Source organism: Dermacentor andersoni, chromosome 6, assembly GCF_023375885.2.
Source record: "Dermacentor andersoni chromosome 6, qqDerAnde1_hic_scaffold, whole genome shotgun sequence".
NCBI lineage: Eukaryota > Metazoa > Arthropoda > Arachnida > Ixodida > Ixodidae > Dermacentor > Dermacentor andersoni.
The window spans coordinates 98,711,405-98,723,860 of NC_092819.1; the positions used below are offsets into that span (position 1 = coordinate 98,711,405).

The 12,456-nt window shown below is 43.8% G+C and overlaps 2 protein-coding genes across 2 annotated transcripts; both read right to left on the reverse strand.

Annotated features, from left to right (window-relative positions):
* LOC140219082 (uncharacterized) lies at positions 1-747 on the reverse strand. The gene has a single exon (XM_072288963.1). It carries the CDS (start codon positions 745-747, stop codon positions 1-3), a length of 747 nt encoding a protein of 248 aa, XP_072145064.1.
* A 972-nt stretch (positions 748-1,719) lies between these two features.
* Positions 1,720-10,224, reverse strand: papi (tudor and KH domain containing protein papi). Its single transcript, XM_050171393.3, has 4 exons — positions 9,710-10,224; positions 8,680-8,857; positions 7,559-7,817; positions 1,720-4,607 (listed from the first exon to the last, which is right to left on the reverse strand). Exons 1-4 carry the CDS (start codon positions 9,966-9,968, stop codon positions 3,936-3,938), a joined length of 1,368 nt encoding a protein of 455 aa, XP_050027350.2. The 5' UTR covers positions 9,969-10,224; the 3' UTR covers positions 1,720-3,935.
* Between the last annotated feature and the right edge of the window lie 2,232 nt (positions 10,225-12,456).

A 12,456-nucleotide genomic window follows, 5' to 3' on the forward strand; every position in this document is an offset into this window, starting at 1 on the left:
TCACATTTGATTCTCAAGATGTCCGCCTTCTGCTTCTATACAGGCCTCCAGACGCTTTCGGGAATTTTTCGAAATAACCTCGATGCCTTCTGGAGTGATTTCGTTCCAGGCCTTCTGCAGAGCACATTTCAGGGATTCGATGGATTTCTGCTTGAAAGAACACACTTTTTGCTCCAGGATAACCCTAACAGCAAAGACCAAAGGATTGAGGTCAGGGGAATTGGACAGCCAAACATCCTTCCCCCAGAAGCCAGGGAGATTTGCCTCACACCACTGGATTGTTTTCTTCGCTCTGTGAGCAGGTGCCCGGTCTTGCTGCAGCTGCCAGTCAACGTTTTTTGCGTTTTCTTCAGCCCAGCGTATGACGGCGCCCTCCAGGATGAGCTCACGGTAAGTCTCGGCATTGATTTTGACTCCGTCTGGGACAAAAACAAGCTTGGTTTTCCCAAGGCCTGAAATCCCACCCCAAACCATGACGCTCTTGGTGAAATGTGTTTTCTCCACTCTAACATTTCGAGGAGACCCGACTGGCAGCAATTCTTGCTGGTTTTGTGAATTCCAGGCAGGTTCAACAGTGAAAATCTTCTCATCTGTGAAGAGAACCCGTTCGAGGGCTTTGCCGCGGCTCAGCTGCCTCATTCTGCGGCACTTTTCCAATCTGGAGGCCTTCATGCAGTCCGTAAGCAGCTGGCCTTTTGCTCGTTTGTACACCTGGAGTCCAAGATCTTCTTTTACAAGTAATTGCATGGTGGAGTTGCTAATTCCATGCTCGTGGGCGAGTTTTCACATGCTCTTCAGGGGATTTCGCTTGACTTTCTTGCTGACAGCCAATTTCAGTTCCCTGGATCTTGCAGTTCGAGGCCTTCTGCTCCGCGGCCGGTCCTTGACACCTCCTGTCTCATAGAATCATTTGACGACACGATGCACTTGAACTTGGTGCAATTTAAGCATCTTTGCAGTTTTCGTAATAGGCATCCCCAGCCTGTGGTGGGCAACAATGGAGTACTACAGTTCTTCAGAGACCATTTTTGCTGGAAAATATTGCACCAATGGCAGTAAAAATGGTAGTTCTATTTTAGAAAAACACAAGTGACATGAAAAAATCAGTGTTGATGCTCAAAAATGCAGACAATAATAAATAACATGAAATTCAACGCACATTACAGTATTTTTCGGTCACCCTGTACTTCGGGCACATAGTAAACAGGTGTGCGTTTGATTTGGGGCAGTGTTAGGATTGGGAAAATACAATGAATCGGCAGTCTGTTTTGGCTTTTTTTCTGCTTCTAGTTTAAATCGACTTGCTGGATAATTCGATCAATTTTGTCAGTGCCGTAAGAGTCAAATTAACGGAATTTGACTGAACATTGTCAGTTCAAATTAAATTACAGGCTTCAATGTCCCAAAGCTACACAATGAGTTATGAGCACAACAAGAACCAGGTGAAAGCGGGAGCCAACGGTTCGACAAGTGGACTTGTCTTTTTCAAGGCGTTACGAGTTAAGAAGGACGCCGTAGTGATTGATTTTGATAACCCAGGTGCTCTTCAACGTGCACCAATGTAAGTACACAAGCTTTTTTTTTTTTCGTTTTTTCTTTTTGCGTCAACCCCAACAAAATGCAGTCTCTATGGCCTGGAATCGAACCTGCGACCTTGTGCTCAGCAGCAGAGCGCCACATCCACCGAGGTGGGTCGTAGTGACAGTTCTGCAGCGTTTCGAGTAAGAGACCTCCTTTAATGTCATTTAAATAGAATACACCACATACATAACAAGCACAGACATAACTGCTCAACACTTCACACAGAAGTGTGGAGAATTCACATGAAAGCCCTGAATCTGCACACCCTTTGCAGGTAGAATGTCGTAAATGTAGGGACATAACAAAACAACTCACTAGAAAAAAATTAAGGCGGGAACGCTTTAGTCTTTCCTGACTAAACACGGGAAGAAAAGTTGCTCCTTTTCTGAAAGTACAAACACAGTGAGCATGTTGCGGATAGATTGGACATTGTACAAGGTGGTTTTTGAATTACTAGGAATAGCCCAAGGTCCTTGTCAAAGCGCAGAAGAAATACTCCCTTTTAAACCTTTATGAAGAACTCGCAATGGTTGCTTTACATCAAGTACAAGACTGTTTGAGGTCAGCATTTAGCCCGTGCAGTTGACTGATTTGTGGTGCAGAGTGAAGACAAAATAAAATCAATTGAGCACCAAAATTTTCATGCACCTTTCCACCGTCTAGTGCAAGAAAGGCTATGGACGATGATGACATGTGTGCGAGCACTTTTGCGTCTTAGCTCCTTCTTGTGCCAATGTACATTTAATATCAAGCAACATAACTAAGGGGTACGAACTAGTTCACAACATTTATATTTCCTTAGATAAATTTGTCCGCTAGTATGGGGAAACTGCCTCCCAGTCAAATTTTGAAAAAAAAAAAAGAAACAGAGCACGAAACGCCAACTTCCATATCAGGCCATATTATTGTGTGCAGCATACAGATGTGCAGAACATTTGGATCGTACAGGAGGACATGTGCTCCAAAAGGCACAATGCAAACAAACAAAAAGAAAACCACACACACACACTAAGAATTGAGCTGCAGAACTTCAACTTGTACGTGAGTACTGATAGTCTAGCAGCTTCAGAAACACATTACCTTAATGGTGACATCTCGGCAATGAAATCTATCACTGGCAGGCGAACGGTCTTTATTTTCAAGTGGTGTCTGTGCAAGCTTCATGACAACGGCTACTAAACTTCAAAAAGTTGAAGTTTCATTGACGTGGTCTGATATATGGTGAGAACGAGCACCAAAGTGAGAATCTACTGCAGGAGTCTCGAGGAAAGAAGGCTTCACGAAACCTGGTCTTGAAATGTGTATACAAGGTTAAAGCCAGAGACGTGCGCTTTCCATGCCTTTTATGCATCACTCAAGAACTGAAGCATCTTCCTCTCCTCACAAAAAATATGGTCTAACAAAAGTACAGTATGGATCACAAGCTCTCCACTGAGCTTCACTGTCTCAACTCCTGTCGTACTGAGTGAAAATGCACATAACAGACTTGTATGCTCATGACCGTCGGCTAGTTCAGAAGCTTTTGTTTGCATAAGTTGAAATGGATTAGATGGCAGTGGCAATATTCACAGCGAGTTTACTCTTCTGCATAATGTATACATGAAGAATTAAAAAGGAGCCAAATGAAACTGTACCACATGTGTCTAGTGTCAGCTAAAAATTAAATGCTTGGTCAACCAAAAGAACCCTGCCCGTGGTGTTTGCACTCACCTACAATGACACACATCCTCCTGGGTTACTGCCGAAGAACTATGTATTGCTTTCCATTGTGCGTGTTGATTGAACATCAAGCTGGTTGCTACCAAAGTCTGTTTATGAGGCAAATAAGATCGCTGGTTGCAGCCAACTCGAAAACAGTGCCCTGAAACTCTTACACCCTGACCAAATCTACGAAAACAATGTCACAATCATCTCGCTTGCTGAAGTCCCGTCTGACACCACAGGCTTGTAGGGAACTCGAGCCCAGATGCACCCACAAAAGAAAACTCATTTTAAAGGATATCTGTGCATCATTTCAATCATTAAAAAAAAGGGGGGAGGGGGGATAAATACTGCTGTAGAACTTAATTTTCCCAATATTTATCACATAACACTATTACTATGCTCATCACGTGTAGAGTAATAATGGTGGTTCAAGCACCAATGCTTTATCTGTCGCAGCATCACATGGCGTGCTATTTCCATAAGTGAGCATGCTTTTCAGCGTGCTTTTAATCGTAACCTTATAAGCACGCTTACGGAACCTCGACCTTCTATTCCCTGTCAGTCTTCAAACTGGAACTTCAACAAGAAAGAGATGCGATCACTCAATGCACAAACTCTATGGTGCTGAAAGAAAACAGAGAGCAATGCTTTCAGACAGCTTGCACTGCGTGTCCCTGGGAAATCAGTTCTGCAGCCACACTCACGTCGTCCTTATTATTGGTGTCGACGAGCTCGACCGAGTACTTGAATCCAGGAAAGCCATCTTCTCTCTTGGCCTTGCTCACGACTTTGGCCATCATCACTTTCCACTGTGCGGCATGCGACAGCATCTCGAACAGGTCCGAGGCCTCCTCGGTCCATTGGATTCCATCACGTGGCTGGACGCCTGCTAATGAACATTCAATGGCCTGCAGCGGGAGGTACCGGTACTCATCGTCAAGCGTGCAGAGCTCTTTGGTCTTGTACCGGCCGGTCTCGCCAAAGTCAACGTAGTGGACTTTGATCGTGGTTTCATCTTGCGAGTAGTCGTTCTCCTCAATCGTGACAATGCGGGCACGGTACCAGCAGCTGTCCTGCGCAAAACGGGATGCGACGATATCACCGACGGCAGCTGAGGTGAGCGCATGGCTCTGCTGGTTCGGCACATGGGAGTAGTAGTTTGTCATGTCTTCAACCAGCTTGTCCAAGTTAATGGACTGTGAGCCAACAAGCTGTACCCAGAAGGAGCTAGGGCTTTCCATTGCTGAAATGTAGACTTCGATGTAGCCGTCAGCTGAAGTGGCGATCAATTCGTCCTGGACGTACTCCGGCTCCTTCTCATCCTGTGAAGAGTTGGGAAGGCACGGAAAAAATTGAAACATAACAGCTGCGGTGTAAGGTAGCATAAATTGGAACAGGTGTTGCAAATCCCTTGAGTGCCATACCAAGTGACCATTTTCAAGTTTTACAGAATAAAAAAAAAACTGCCTCTTGCACATAACATAATCCTAGTCCATGAACCATATTATTCAGAGAGGTGGACGTTACTTGCATGAGAAATCAAAAAACATTCCTAAAGGGTCCCTCACCAGGCCACATAGCAAAATTTAGTTATAGGCTGGAAGCTGGTATGTGCCTTCTAAGGAGCGTTCTACTGCAAGAATTTTCCAAACTAGTTCAATAATAGCAGAGATAGAAATATTTCAAGTGCCATGGACCCATGATTTCAGGAGGTGAACGTCACTACCAGCATAGACTCTCTCTCTAGTTGCCCCATCTAGCCTCCGCAAGCGAAATTCCTTCCCAGCGTTCTCCCATACCGGAGCTGGAGGACTGTGTGATGAATATGTCACGGGCCCGGCATAAGTTTTTTCTCTGTCGCGTTTTTAGTGAATGACACACTTCCGGTGATGGTCTCGCGCGCGAGCTGTTGTGTTTGTCGTGTTTCCCGCAGAGAACAATTTTGCGCACTCCACACGAGAACACCTGATTAACGACATAAGTCAGTACCACAATCATGAGCACTGAGAAAGTTGTGAGAGTATGAAAGAGCATGATCGCAGTGCTGGAACATGGAAGAAAATGCCATAGGTAGTTTCATTTTCTGCACGTGCACCTGCAAGACGTGGGAACAAGCAGACGAAGCACAAATACATCTCTCTTGCTACAGTACGAAGTAAAACAAGAACACCCAGACATTCGTTTGCATGTCGTTATTCCTCTAAACTTTAATTCGTCTACTGAAGCGACAAATTAAATAACTGATCTTGCTTTGAACAATTCTAGAAGTCACGTGTCGCTATGAGCGCCGTCACAGCACTGCCAAATACGTATACGCACTTGCGCTATAAGTGCCAATTCACCGGCAGAAAGCACGGCATCCGCGAGAAGGGGAAATGGCGTTTGGTTTGAAATTTAAGCCGTTTCTGTGGCATGTAGGGATGCAATAGTTAGTAGGCATGATCGTTAGCGCATGTTGTATGCACTGCGCTTGTTGGCTCAAAGTGGCCAGACCTGGTGAGGGGCCCTCTAATTAACAAAACTCGCTAATTATCTTTTTGATAATAACCTTACGGCACATGTGGCAATTTACGAATTGTAGCCGGTCAGTATGCAAGGCATATCCACTTCGAATGAATTTCCAGAATGACGCAAGTTGGGAGATCTGCGCCACCAAACGCACCGAAAAAATTCACTGTTGTCGCACATACTTCTTTAACAAAATGCTCTTTTATGCACTGGAGCACAAAAGTAACTGGAAACATGCATGTATTTCTTCCCACACTTGGGGAAGTATCTCGCAACTGGTGCAAGCCTTCTTTTTCTTCCATCCATCCTTTCTTTCATTTGTTTTGTTTTTTTGTTGTTTTTTTACTATACACAATTTTAAAAAATTGCCGGTGGCAGATAGTACAATTCGAGTCCTTGAGCTTGATTACTGAAGAGGCAAGCATTACTTGTATGAGAAATCTGAATAGTACATAATCGAATAACCAACAAAATTTCATTAAGCAACTGTTAGATTATTACTTTACAGCACGGAACAAATTCTGAGGATGAGGATTCTCAGGACATCAATTCCCAAAGGGTGCAATGAAATAAATTGGTGTTCCAGTTAGTTTTGTGCTTTGGTGCACAAAATGAAACTTTGTTAAAAAAAAAATAGAGCAAGTGGGATTAATTGAATTTTGGGGTTTCACGTGTCAAAACCATGATCTGATTATGACTCATGAGGCACGCCCTCCAAACTCTGGAGAAATTTTCACTACCTGTGGTTCAGTAGCTTGCACCTAAATCTAAGTACACAAGCGTTTTTGCATTTTGCCCCCATCAAGATCCAGCTGCCATAGCCGGTATAGAAACCATGGCCTCAAGCTCAAACGCCATAGCCACTAGGCTACTACAGCGGATAAAGGTAACTGAAACAGGTGCCACCCTCAAAGATCATTCCAAATGGATATGCCTAGCAAACTTAACGGCTACAATTTACTCCTACATTTCGATTAAACATAACAATTAACTTCACTTCAATTAATTGCTTATTCAAGGCTGCATTGTCTCACCTTGTATGGCTGCAACTTCCAAAAAATCAGGCCCCTTGGATCTCCTTATCTTTCTCCCTGGTTATTTAATCGGTGCTTTTGCTTTTAATGCACTGTCTTGCCATGTACAATTGTGCACACTGCACCAAAGCACTTGCAACTGCACTGCTATGGTTGCTCATGGTGCAAAATGGACATTAGCACCAGATGTCCTGATGCCTTAATAGGACACTAAAAACCAACACTGAATCAGTTTAGATTTATAAGGTATTCTTTCAAATCTATATTTTTTGCTAGTTTCATGGTAAAAGATTGATGTTTAGAAGGGGGAATGAAAGCCAAGTTTTCATTTCTTGAATTTCGTGCCAAAACTCTAGCGCCAACACGTTAGGGTGATGCCACAGATTTCAAAGCATTTTGTTGTAATTAGCCTGTGGTGGCGCAGCAAAAGTTCTTGAAAGTTGCCAAGTTCAATGTTTGGCCTCATTGGAATGCAACAGATGCACGCATTCTGCAGATAAAAAATTAACCAGGCACGAGCAGAGGCCACCAATAGTGATGACATTGTGGCAGGCTGCACAGAAACTTCAAGGTGGCGATGCCAGTGATCTTTTGCTTTTGCGCCTTTTCTGGCTCGTCAAACCTCCTCTCGTGGCAAGAGTGACTTTTTTGGTATCACAGAAGGGTAAGTTACTAACATAGCTTAGCTCAGTTTCCCCCCACGTGTCTCTTTAGCTTAATTCTGTTGTTACCTTCGACAGCGGTGTTGCGCTAGCCTTGATGGCCATGGGACGGTTACGGTAGAGTGCCGCCCGCCCTGCTGATGCGAGTGCCATCTTCTGCTGGTAGGCCTCCTCTTCGGCCAGCTTTTCGTCGATCATGGTGATGGCCATGCGGATCTGCTCACGGGTGCCTGTGATACTGACTGTTTTGAGGTTGTTGCTGCGCTCACGGTCATCGCTGCCCGCCCGGTCCACAAGGATCTTAGCCGAGGAGACTCGGCACATGTGTCTGCGAGTGGGCAATGGACACAATCTCTAAGCAGAAGCTCTGTCATACAATGCAGTGACAAATGGTGCTAACGAAAAAAAGAGAAGAAAGAAAGAAGGGGACGTACAGCACATGCAAGATGCACTCAGGTGTGCCAAGTGCTAACAAGAATACGCTATCATAGTTTCGAAAGTCAAAATTTAAACCATGGGGCTGTCCCAAAGCAACAAATGGGCTATGAGAAATCTGATGGTGTGGGACTTCAGATTAAGTTAGACTACCTAGGGTTTCTTAACGTAAACCTAAATCTAAGTACGAGTGCTTTTGCATTCTGCACCCATTGGAATGCAGCTGCAGCAGCGGAAAGCCATTGCCACTGAGCTGCCATGGCAGATAAGACTAACTTCTTCAACTTACAGTTTGAACAGTTGTAGAAATTCAGTGCGAACCTCACAGTGATATGACATACATGGAACTTGCACAATGAGAAGAATAAATGCTGTCAGACTTAGTGTAGAGAGGGTCTTCAATAAAATAAAGTGTGGTGTGACTGGACACACCTAGTTTGCATTCAAAAGGCAAGCTACTTGATCCAGTCACCTCTAGACAAGTTCTCAAGATAGTGCACAATCTATTCACGAGAATGTTGCTAACAAGTAAAGAAATTTCAGCTGCATCAATGTTGGAGCTCCTGTGAAAGGTTATCTGTCTCTTAGTCCAGCAAGGCCCGAGTTAAGGACAGGTGGACGTTTCGGCTTAATCAAGTTGGGACCCTGGACACTTTTCCATAAAATCTGGGAGAGTTGGCAAACCTACAAAAGACGGCCACAGGCATGGCAGCAACATCATGTGCAGACAGTAGGATGCAGGCGTCTGGTCTTACCGAACAGTTTCTCCATTCCTTCCAATAATGCGGCCACAAGACTTCGCAGGCACGAACACGGTCTCGGTAATTACATTTGACTGCTCCACTATGCAAGCCTTGAGCAGCTCTTCTGCCTCTTGCACATCGCTTGGCGTGCCACGAATAACAGCAATCCTGTCGCACTCTTCACTAGTACCTAGGAGGAATAAAAAAGAAAAAATCACACTGTAAGACCTGCTTGCACCAAAGCATCAAAGGGCGGTTTTCAACTACATTACACACGAGTATCACAAATAGAGAAAATAAATTAGCTATACAACTTATCTTTTATATGCGTGTTACAAAGTCAATGAGTTCCTATGGCACTTTCGACTGGTTGTTTCTGAGCGCTCAGACAAAATTTACAAGCACGTCTCATGAAGCAACCGTCACATCAAACAAGCTCCCGTAGTGTTAACAATGCCGGAATAACGAAAAGAAAATTCTTTGTGTAATACACGTTTACGGTCGCTTGCACAATCATCAGGGTTCTTCTTTAACGACAATCTCGCATGTTTATTGTCATGCGTGTGTCAATCACCTACGGATCACGGGCGCTCAGCTCCGGGTTTGCGGTGCGCGCAGTTTTAACAACAGCTTAATTTTCCTTCCATGTAATTATCAACAAAAGTGAAGTCTTATGATTTCTCAACCATCTATCGGGGGTTAGCATGTGTACTGTTATTTCTCGTGATATAATACATGACCGTAACTTCGACGTCACTCACTTCGGCAATTGTACGATTCGATTCGTCAAATTTTCCCGGTAATAAACAGTTGACAGAAAATAATGCTGCAGCTTTTAGCAAAAATACCGATGCGGACTTTCCGGGTCTTCGGCGTCGCGGAAATACACCTGCCCCATCGTCCGGCGCTGCTGTCACAACTAAACGCTTAACGACACATGATATGAGAGACAGAAATATACGAAGAAATCACGTAAGTGACATGCAGTGATACTTGAACTAAGCAGCGTCGCCGGCACGCTGAGCGCGTTTAATCCTCTTACCTTGGTTGTCGAAGCTGATCTTCGTGTTTGTCTTTTCCTGGATTCGTTTTATGTTGGCGCCTTGTCGTCCAATCACCCCGCCGACCACCTCCTTGGGGACAGTAACCTTTACGACGCAATGTTTCGTTGTTTCCACTTTCCGACGTTTTACTTCGTACTCTTCCTCCGGTTTCAGCAGTAGGTAAAGCAGGATCGACGACATCGTGACGCCTGCCCCTAAGCCAGCCCATAGTGCTATCGTCTTTAGTTTAGAGTCCATGTTATTTAGAATGGCAAAATAATGTTAGCCGCACATCCTCGAGACACTTCGATCGCTGCTCCCAGTGATCTTCTGATCCTTTCCGCGTGTTCGGTAATCAACGCACCGACTGGACACGGCGTTTCTTAGTGCTCTTTCGGATACGGACCAGAAAAAAAGAGCGACATCGAGAGTATTTTTACTGTTGCCAGACGGCCTTTAGTGATTCAACTGTAACCAGCGAAGTTTCTTTTTCACTGCCTACATGATGCGTACGGGCGTTTCATATGTGGTGGCTGGTGGTGTCCATAACCCGACGTCTAATAAGACGTGTTTACGGCACGCACAACTGATTCTACCGCATGCAACCAGCAGCCTTCAAAATTTGCATTTGTTGTTCAGAGGGCTTCATTAAGGGCGCGTGGATCTTGAGTTGTCACACCGTGAACAAGAGCTTTACAATTACCAATCGCAATGTGTCGATATTATACGCTCGAAACAATAGTTTAAATTTAATCTCGAAGGCCATACTTTTGCTTGGTGCATGCGCCAAAAGCGATTGCGTAGCCATAATAGCGTACTGGTTACGATTGACGACGACATTTATAGAGGTAATGTGTGACTCGGTGTTGCAGACTCTAGGCGTTGCGCCGTGGCAGGCGCGACTGGCACATTTTAGTAAAAATGTAATGAGGTGATACCCAGTGATTTTTACAGCGAAGCTGTATATAGCTACCCTCCGGCGGTGGTTGATGTCCATCCATCTACGCGTCGCGTCGACACACACACAAAAAAAAAAACTTTCGTCTCCAGTTTCTCGCTAATGCTCAGTAGCTCCCAATCTTATGTAGGTACCTTGGAAAAAAAATTCATACTGAATATAGCCGCTTAGACGACTCTATCATCACGCCGAGTTTCATTTGCTTGGCATAATTAATTAGTTCACGGTGAAGTTGTAAACGTTACAAAATTCCCGTCTGCTTTCAAGGCATGGCTGTCTACGGAGGGAGTATAGTTACCGAAAACGGCTGTAACTCTTGTTTTATTGAAACTATCCCGAAACAAATTATATGAAAATTAGCCACTGAGATGACTCTAACATTACGCCGAGTTTCATCTACTTTTCTCAATTGCGTAGTTCACAGTGAAGTTGTAAATATTGTGGAATTCCCGTGTGCCATGCGGTGGTACTTACATACGGCACTACTTCATAAAAGAACAAGAATAAATCACTCCACAGTCAAAAGATGTATTCATTGTCTGTGTCCTTCAACAACAACAACAACAACAACAACAACAAGAACAACAACAACAACAATAATAATAATCTTTATTGCGAGATCTTATGTACAGGTATTTCTCTCCGGGTCTGCCGACGCCTTCGAAGCTATAGGGCTTGTATGGCAGGGACCCGACAGTCACGGTAAAATCACATTGACAGGGTCTCAAGCATAACTAATGCTCCAACATATAAATTAAAGCTCTTCATCTTCAAGAGCACATACAAAACTAGTTACCAAAAACTGCAAAAATTAGAGCGACAAAGGTGCTACATGTCAACTTCAAACACGACTGGCCACACTATTACAAGAATATGGACTGAATTGGCCAATGTTTTAACAGAAAGCCGCGAAATGGACACAGGTACAACGTACAAACCATTCGCAATGCTCACATAAAGACAAATAACAGCTTCATACAAGTGACATGTTTCTTTTTTCTTCATATTCCATCTTTTAAGGCATTCTTTAAGCCTGATAAACTTCGCTATTCGAGTATTGAGGGGGGGGGGGGGGGGAAGAGTATTAAACAAATTAGGAATATCCTTTCCTTTGGAATATCCTTAGGAATATCCCTGTCCTTTGCCATAATTAGTTCTTGTTCGAGGAACAACATATCTGGAGGGATTGCGTAGATTCAGGTGCTTTATTGCGGGTACGCGAAAATCTTTGTTCCATAAATATCGCGGCACAACAACGGAGAGAAACACTGAATCGAAGTTTGGCATTTTCAGAGACTTGAATCGGTTGTCTATATCAATGTTTGTGTTATAGGCTACACTTTTTAAAATGTTCTGTAATAAACTGTTTACTTTGGATTTCCATAAGCGACTGCAATCAAGATAACGGCAGGTAACATATCTTACATGCGAATATATGCTAACGCATGCACGATGATTTTCTTTATTTTAGTAGGAGCATAGCTCCCAATGCGGTAGAGTAAGCACGCAGCTCGTCGAAGTTTAGCACGAATGGAAGGCATATGAACGTTCCGTGATAAATCATTGTCAAAGTGCACTCCTAGATATTTAACAGTGTCTACATATTCAATCGGTGTACAGTCGCAATTCAAGCAATCAGAGCCATGCAATAGGACAAGTAGTGTGGCATCAAGAACTTTTAGAGGATTTCTAAAACAGACTAATTGCGTTTTTCGGGCATTAACTTTTACTTTATTACTTTTACGCCAGTCTAAGACTTTAACTGCATCAATTTGAAGCAGAGCAACA